This window comes from Condylostylus longicornis, unplaced genomic scaffold, assembly GCF_029603195.1.
Source record: "Condylostylus longicornis isolate FDR11 unplaced genomic scaffold, ASM2960319v2 ptg000028l, whole genome shotgun sequence".
In the NCBI taxonomy this organism is placed as follows: Eukaryota; Metazoa; Arthropoda; class Insecta; order Diptera; family Dolichopodidae; genus Condylostylus; species Condylostylus longicornis.
Window position 1 is genome coordinate 5,476,817 of NW_026577997.1, and position 9,311 is coordinate 5,486,127.

The 9,311-nt window shown below is 22.3% G+C and overlaps 1 protein-coding gene across 1 annotated transcript; it reads left to right on the forward strand.

The window, feature by feature from the left end:
- The first annotated feature begins 7,691 nt into the window (after positions 1 to 7,691).
- Positions 7,692 to 8,622, forward strand: LOC129607734 (deoxycytidylate deaminase-like). Its single transcript, XM_055518903.1, has 2 exons — positions 7,692 to 7,753; positions 7,875 to 8,622. Exon 2 carries the CDS (start codon positions 7,905 to 7,907, stop codon positions 8,460 to 8,462), a length of 558 nt encoding a protein of 185 aa, XP_055374878.1. The 5' UTR covers positions 7,692 to 7,753; positions 7,875 to 7,904; the 3' UTR covers positions 8,463 to 8,622.
- Positions 8,623 to 9,311: the final 689 nt, after the last annotated feature.

Here is a 9,311-nt window from a genome sequence, read left to right on the forward strand (position 1 = left end):
TAGTGAGAGAAAAAAAGGAAAATAATTAAAACGGGGTTGGAAGGAAATTTTCCAACTCTTATATGAAAAAAAAATTTAACAATTTTGAATTTTCATTTAAAATAATTAAAATAAAAAAAAAATTTTTTTTTGAAAATAATAAAGTACAAAATGTTATTGTTTATTGTGTCAATTTTATTAATTATTGTGAATAAAAATGGTAAGTCAAATTTGAAAAATATTTTTATAAATTAAATTGTAAATTAATTGTAATTTAGTCGTTTTTGGAGAGTTCTAGGCAGCTCTTTAAAATTATAATAAGATTATGGCCTTTAATTTTTATACACCACTATTCACCATTAAGACATTTTTTTGTTTTTATTATTAAGTATGTTATGGCTTGATAATGCATCGCTTGTGTTTTGTATTGTATTCACTCTTTTATTTCTAGAACAAGAATGGATTATTTTCTAAAATATTAAAATTAATGTTAGAATATACTTAATATTGATTAACAGTAATAAATAATTTCAATTACTTATATGCTAATATACAAGTATAATAATCGTTAATTTAGAGTAGATCATTCATCTACATAATTGAAAATGTGCTTACGATATTTCAATCGAATTGTATGATTTACGACTTCCAAATATATAAGTACATATAATTAGAAAATTTGTAGTTTGTTAAGTACGTGAATTTATATACTATTATAATAAATTAAACTCTAATTATTAATTTAACGAAAATATAAGGGATTGGATCAAATGGGTTACAATAAATTTAAATTTTTCTATTGTGACTTGGTATTATTATTGAGTCTATAAAGAAAAGAGTAACATAAGGATTTTATTTGCTAAACAAAATATAAATGATTCAGTTCCCTTAGATTCTTTAAGATTAATATCAAAATTCAAACAATAACAAAAATTTTAATAAACAGTATGGTTCGGGTAGAAGAATACTCAGACGGAAGTTGTTTTTTGAACGGAAAATAAAAAATTATCGTAAAAACTTTACAAGGTTTATAGTTCAAGGAAAAAAAAAGCAGCGAAACAATTATGTTATTTCTCTCAAGTCTCACTCAGGTTCTGTAAAAATTAAATAATACCTACTGCCTGGGCGGGGGGAGGGAGGTGTTTAATATTATGAAATCTCAATTAACTTATAATTAATAACTTATAACATATAATTGTGTATGTGTATATAACAAGTGAAAGTAAAATTATAATATTTTTAATTATTAATTTCAATTATGTTTTCTTATTAATTTCAATGAAATTTTTCTTCATCTTTTTAAAATTTTGAGATTATTTTAACCTTTTCTTTTATATTTCAAACCACAATAATTATGTGCTCCTTAAAATTTTTATTTTCTTATTAATTTAAATCTACTACTTACCTATAGTATTTAATAATATAATTATACTTTCGTACTGCTTAAGTATATGCTTACATACTATTATATTGCAATAAATAATATAAAGCTGGAAAATACATTTTAAAGTTACATAATTTATAAAAAAGAGAAGAAAAAAAAATGTTTTTTTATTATTTGGTTTTTAGAGTTTGGTTTTTTTACTTCAATAGCATCGAATCATAGATTTTTGTGGTTTTAAAAATTACAGTAAAATTTTTATAATGCACACCATATTCTTACGGTGCTTACTCAATAAACTTTCCAGCATCTTTATAAAAAATAAAATGTAATAATTATTTTTTAGCTTTCAGCTCATATATTGTATGTTTATCAAACGTATTATAGTACAAATACAATTTGAAAAGTATTATATTCCAAAATGAAATTATCGTGTATGGAATTAATGTTAACCCAAGTGAGGGCAGTTTACATTTATATTTTATGTACATTTGCAGAAAACTATTCAGTGTTTACAAGTTTATTTTTGCAATAATTTCCAAAAAGATATTAAAAACACTGCAATGTTAATTGTATTGATTTCGATTTCGGCTGTACTAAGTGATCTCGATTTGGCAGTTTGGTCTATTTATTTAATATTATAATTTATAAAAAAGTTTTCTTTTCGCGTAGATTGAACTTTTATAAGCGGAACTATAAATATATTGGATCTTTATAAAGTGACAATTTAATATATCGTTCTGGAAGGGAAACATATTATAATATTTATTACTAATTATATTGCTGTTAACAGTCTAACAACTTTATGGAATTAAAATAAATTCGAATTTCGAAATTTTTTCGTGCTTTTTAAAGCATGGAAAGCATGCAATATTGTCGATCATGTGCTGTTCAGATCGAATTTTTTTTTGTGCTATATTTTTATCATTATTATTGTTTTTTTTTTTTGCATTTTCTTCAACTTGTCAGATTATAACCAAAATATTTTCAATCTTAAAATTATGCCTTGAGGGTGTTTCTTTTTATTTTTTTTATAACATTGTTTTTGAGTGGAACAACACTGTGTTCCACTCTCTCGCCTTTTTCAATATTACTATTATTAAATGAAAATATACCTTATATTTATTACTTATATATATACATAGTATATATAAATATTACAGTTATATATAAAAAATAAAAATTATTACAATCTTATAGTTATTATGTAGAAGTTGTGCAATATAATGTAGGTAATTTGAAAAGAAAACAAAAGAGCGCAAAAAATTGAAAAACTGAAAAAAACTAAATATACTTACTTATATATATATATATAATAAAAAATTGTCTTTAAAATGGTATTTGGTATATTTGTTATGCATTTACTTAGTCGTACATGTGTATATGTGTATGAAAGTATATGGATGTAGGTATTATAAGTATTTATTAATTCCTTAATGACCTTTGCGGTTTTAAAATTGTTTTGTGGTCAGGTGGAATGATATGATTATTATATTGTTGTTGTTGTCTATAAGAATATAGTTATAAGCATATTTGAAATACTTATATGCACTTACATACATAAAAATTTTTTTGATTTTTTGCATAAATTCATATTGTATATATATAGTTAGATTATTGATTTTAATCATTTAAGTGTACTTATTGCAAAAATAATATTGTACTGCACAAGTGCGGTACTTATTGCAAAAATAAATTTTTAACTAAATATTAATTTTTCAGTTATATGAAAGTTTGATGCGTATTAAAATATATATGTATGTGTAATGAAAACGACTAAAAATCTAATATATATGCATGGTAGTTTTGTAATTTAGTAGAAATAAAGCATCTTATTTAGAAAATAAATTTTGAAGTATGTAAATAATTTAAAATTGATATTTTTGATATATGATTATTTAATTCTGTGGGTGCTATAGATATGTATATAGAGAGAAAAAATAGGCAAATTCAGTTAGGTTTATTACCCGTATATAACAATGAATTCATATTTAAGTATGAGATTAAAAAATATGAATTTGGTTATTTCATTCTTCTGTTTTTGTTTTATTTATTTTATGAATTATGATCATAATATTACAATAGCCGTCCAGTATACACTTGTATTAACTCAATAATGGAAGAAATTGAAAAATATGAAAAAAAATAATTATCCACGATTCATTTATTAATAATTGAAATTTGGATACACGGAACGAAATTCCGAAGAACGTATATGACAACCTGGCATACTATATACTGAAGAATAAAACTATAATAATATAAAATTACGTCAATAAGTATACCAAATATTTAAAAATTTTAATATTAAATTTTCATAAAAATATGGAGTTAATCGAAATATGAACTCAATAGCACTTGTACCTTGTATATATATAACAATAATATATATTAACTATAAATGGTATAGAATGAATTTAAAAGGCATTTAATAATATCGAATATATATATTATAAAAATGTTAATATATTATTATGCCTATAAAGAATAAATTAATAAAATAATAATTAATTAAACAAAAAAAGAAAAATTAAAAATTCTTAAATAAAATTTATTGAATATTAAAATATTTTTTTTTTCATTTTCTTAAAATCTCATCATTATATTTTGGATTCCCGGCATATTAGGATAATTTTAAGTAATATGGTTTATTTTTTGAATAGATTCTATATTTGAGGTTTGGAATTTACTTATATACTTACTTAATGTACGTCTTTTTATTACCTTCCAGTAAGTGTTTAAATTTGAAGTTTTGTTTTTGATATTTAACATTATTAAAAACATTTTTACGTAAATTTTTGGTATTAAATTTAAAGTTCTAACAAAATATTCAATTAATTTGCAATTTATAAATATACTTACTGTTAAAAATTTTTATTTTAAGGAATATTATTTATATTTGAAATTACAACTATAATTGCTGTAGCGAGTAAGAATAAAATACACATATGTTTCTCTTGCGAACAAATCGGGAGATCTGCACAATGTGTGGTTGTTTGTTTATTATACGCGTACAAACATTATGTTTGAAGGATATACTAAATTTGCCTTACCGTTTGTAACGCTAAGAAATAATGGTCTGAGATATAGACTCAAGTATATGTTTTTGATTAGCGTCGAATTCTGACTCGATTTAGTCATGTCTGTCGGTCTATTTGGCCGTTCGCCCGTCCGTCCGTCCCAACGATAACTCAAAAAATAATTGAGCTAAGTTCACTAAATTTTCACAAATTATTTATTATAGTAAACGCCAGAATTTAAATTGGTTATGATCGTGGTACTGGTTTGGGTACCTGCCACACAACTTCCAAATTTTTTTGGCTATATCTCAGAAGCTATAAAAGCAGTGGTATTGAAATTTCGCACAAACAAATTAATTAGTAGGGCAAATGTGTTTGATAAAAATGATTGAAATTTTTTGACTTCTTGTGATAGCTGCCGTACAACTTCAATAGTAGTTTGGCCATATGTTTGAAAATATTGAAAAATTCATAGTACTGAAATTTTGTATAAATTAATTTATGGTATAACTTAAAGTTAAGCAACTTAAAGTTATAGTCTGTTCCATGGTACGAGTCATTTACTCGCACAACGGATAAAAAATTTGTACGGATATCACAGAGTTGATACCGTCAACTCTTATTTTTTTATTTTTTTTTTATTTAAATTTCTTTTTTTTTTGGCAATTTTTTTATTTTTTGGTAAATTGATAATATATTGGTAATTTATTCATAATTATTATTTTATAATTATTTTGTTAATTATTCATAATTTAATATAAGTATGAGTAAAAAAAAATTAAAATTTTTTTTTTCTAAATTAGAAGTATGCAAACATTGTCGCATGCTTCTAATTCATAAAACACAAAAAAATCAAGACATATGCTAAGTATTTATTATTTAATTATTATTTATTATTTTTACTTATTATTTATAACAATATTATTTGTTATATAAAGTTACGATTAATTGATCTAAAGTGATATACAACATAATCACTAAAAAAAAAAGTATTTAAAATGATCTTTTATTAATAATATATCAATAATTTGAATCTATATATATGCATGTATCTTAAATCCAAGTATATGTATATTTGAGGAAAATTTGATGCACAATTATTATTATTTAAGTTGTACAAATTTATAAAGGGGGAAAAAACCTTATAAATTATCATAAGAAGATATAGTATATATATATATATATCATGATAAATACTAATTTAATAATAATATTAATTAAATATTATTACTCGTATATTTAAAATATTTGTTAAAAAAAAAATCCAAATATGTTTATTAATGTTTTCATTTTAAAATTGTGTATATACTTATGTGATTATTTTTGAAATTATTATACTAAGCACTTATATTAAGTGATACTTAGTATATTTATATATATTCTTCTATAAGTATACACTATAAATACTTTATCGGTGTATGTTGTTTCGGCGATATATTCCCGCATATAATATGAATCATTTAGTTTAATAATTACTGTATATAAAATTGTAATCAATTTTTTAATATTTATTTAAGAAATTTTATTTAATAAGTAATTCATAAATTTAAGTGCTCACATTACTCTCATATAATAGGTGCTTACAATAAATAAATAAATATTATATGTTTATATATATATATATATATATGTATTTCCGTGTAAATATTTGTACATATATATTGAAATAATAAAAACAATTAACTAAATTGTTGCTACTACGCAAAATATACATATACATATATTTTTTATAAAATATAAAAATATTCTTATAATTCTTCTAATTAAAATTGTTCTATATGAGTATGGTGCAGAGATTAATGTTTCCATGATCATGTTAAAATTGTTATAATTAATTAAAAGTATATTTGTTATGCCCAACCATGTACATGAAAAATTTTTACAAAATAAAATTATAGTAAACATTATTAAATTTTAATTTCCAATTCAATTAAATAAGGTTTTTGTTATATACGTATATGAATGTGTGTGCAATGGGTTTTTCAATAATAAAGATTTATCTTTTTAATATATAGTAACATAGAAATTAATAATTCTCGATTGAATTTGCAGTTCACAATACGATAAACCTTATGTGATGACATTGTATAATAAAACAAAGCTTTTAGAATAATAATTATTGAATGTTTTGTAAACATTTCTGAAGATCGTATATTATTTAATATGATTACAATTTATAAAATATGTTTGAATAAAATTGACAATTAAACAAAAAAATCAATTTGTTATTTTACGTTTTTGACCATTAAAAAAATTTGAAATCCAATTATTCCTATTTATGTACAAATATGTATGTAATGCTGAAAAACCCTTTATGTATACTTTATGTTGATTTAGAAATGTGGGTTGGATTTTAGATGAAAATTTTAAAATAAAATGTAGGTGGAAAAATTCATTCTTCTTGTTTATTTTTGTATGTATAGTCTTAATTTTTGTTAAAACATTCATTATTAATCATTTTAAAAACAGGTAACAATCAAATTAAGTTAGACCTTTTGAATAAATAGAAAAAATGCTATAATTTCGAAAATGTATAACTAAAGTTTTTGATATAGTCGAATAAACTGTGCTCATATGCATTACTTATATGGTTTGTAAAATGGTACATTTTCTTTGGACAATTTAAGTAAATCTAAGAGAATGCTTATATCGGCGAATTCGGGTATAGCGAAGAGTTGTATAGCGGATATAGTCGTTTTCATACAGACTTTAAAACAAGTGCCTAATGGTTAGCCTATAAGTTTCACGATTCCGACGTTATTTGTATATATACGAATCAATATGCATATATTGTATCGCTTAACGACAATTTCAGTATATTAAAGATTTGGCAATAATGCCATGTCGATTGCATTGTCAATCGCTTAATTTTTCACATTACAATCATCTGCAATTAAGTATATTTTGCAATATTAAAATAGTTTTTTTAAGAAAAATTTAAAGGAATATTTAAAATGATCGTAAATTACGTGAGCAACGTATATTGCAATACGTATAGCTAATGACACTTTGATATTCTTAATTAATGTCAATACTTTGCAGTTATATATAACATTTGACATATTGGAAAATGGCCTATTTAAATTACGTTATTCACTCAATTAGAATGTGTCATAATTTATAAAGTTTTTGTACTCTATTTAAATATTTATTCTATATTTTAAAATTAAATAGATAGAAAATAATTAAATGCATTGTTTTTTTTTTATCTTATCATATTCAATTAAAAATGTTTTTTATCATTTTATTTATTTTCTCATATAGACGATAAAAAAGACGATATAAAACTAATGTTAAATTCATTTTATTGATTTCATTCAAAACTATTTCATTTCTATTTTTTCGATATTTTGTTAATAAATTATAAAAAAATGTAAGAATAATATTTTTGAAAATGTTTTTTTGCAAAAATTAAATTTGAATTTTAAATTTGATATTCTTAAGTTTAATATTTTTATAATAACTCATATATATTTCTATAATTTAAATTTTAGAGCAAAAGAAAATTGAAATTTTAATTTATAATGGCAAGACAAAATTATTTAAGAGATAAAGAATATTTTATGTTGACTGCCATATTAGCAGCACAACGTTCAAAAGATCCAAAAACTCAAGTTGGAGCTTGCATTGTTGATAATGAAAATCGTATTGTTGGTATTGGTTATAATTCTAGCACAAAGGATTTTTGTGATGAGGACTTACCATGGGATAAACCTGAAAAACATTTATATGTTGTACATGCAGAAGAAAATGCAATATTAAATAAAAATATTGCTAATATAAATGGTGCCAAAATTTATGTTACATTATTCCCTTGCAATAAATGTGCTCAATTAATAAAACAAAGTGGTATTAAAGAAGTTATATTTTGTTGTGATAAAGATAATGAAAAAGATTATAATATAGCATCTAAAAAAATTTTGGAAGGAATTGCACTTACAAAATATGTTTTAAAAACTAAAAAAATATCTTTTACTTTTGATGATACTGAAAAAATTAGTGCTGAAATTTCAAAAAGGTCTACTGATGATATTTCACAAGAAGGTAGCCAATATTGTAGTCTCCAATTGGAAGATCTTTGAAATTTTGTAGATATTAAAATGGTTTTAATAAATGAATGATATGTAAATTTTTGATTTATTAATTTTATAAGTAAATAGCTGCATAACCTTAATTTTTTTTCAAAATTATACATAATTTTATTAATTTACCCTAATTAATTCTATATTTTGAGCTTTTATTTCAACAATAAAATTAAATTGAATAAACTTTTGTATGAAATTCTTAATACTTTTTAAAATACCAGAAACAAAATGTAATTTACTGCAAGAAAAAACAAAAATGGGTCTAAATAACATTTAACCAACAATTTTTCTGAAAATGTATACTTACTGGTTTAAGTTTGTGGTAGTCCGTCCGCTTTATAGGCCGGCCATCTTTTTACAATATTTTATTTTTTTTTTTTTTACCTTCCTTCCCTACCCCAGCTCTCCCTTACTCACTTCAATTATCACTTCTCGAAATTAAATAAATTTTCATATTCAAAGAGTTAGAAATTCTTTTAAATTACTTAATTAGATTTAATTATGTGCTGTACTTTTAAATTTAATAGCTTTATCCAATTTGTTGTATCCTAAAGGTATGCAATAATGCAACATTTCATGATAATGCAAGAAAATAAGAACAAGAACACAATATTTTAAAATACAAAATTATTTTCAATTTCATACCGAAAGTGCTACTTTACAAGGCTATATTATTCCTAATTTATTTTTTATACATATACTTTTGTAATACCCTATAGCAGAGATGAGGAACCTTTTTATCCTTAGTGGCCAAGTATATTAATTTTTGCATTAATGAAAAAGAAAGCAAAAAACTAAAGTAATCGACCACCGCAAATATAATTTCAAGAAATTTACCTTGAGAAG

Excerpts from the sequence above, each read along its gene's own strand:
- LOC129607734 (XM_055518903.1), top strand. The coding sequence starts at position 7,905 with ATGGCAAGACAAAATTATTTAAGAGATAAAGAATATTTTATGTTGACT.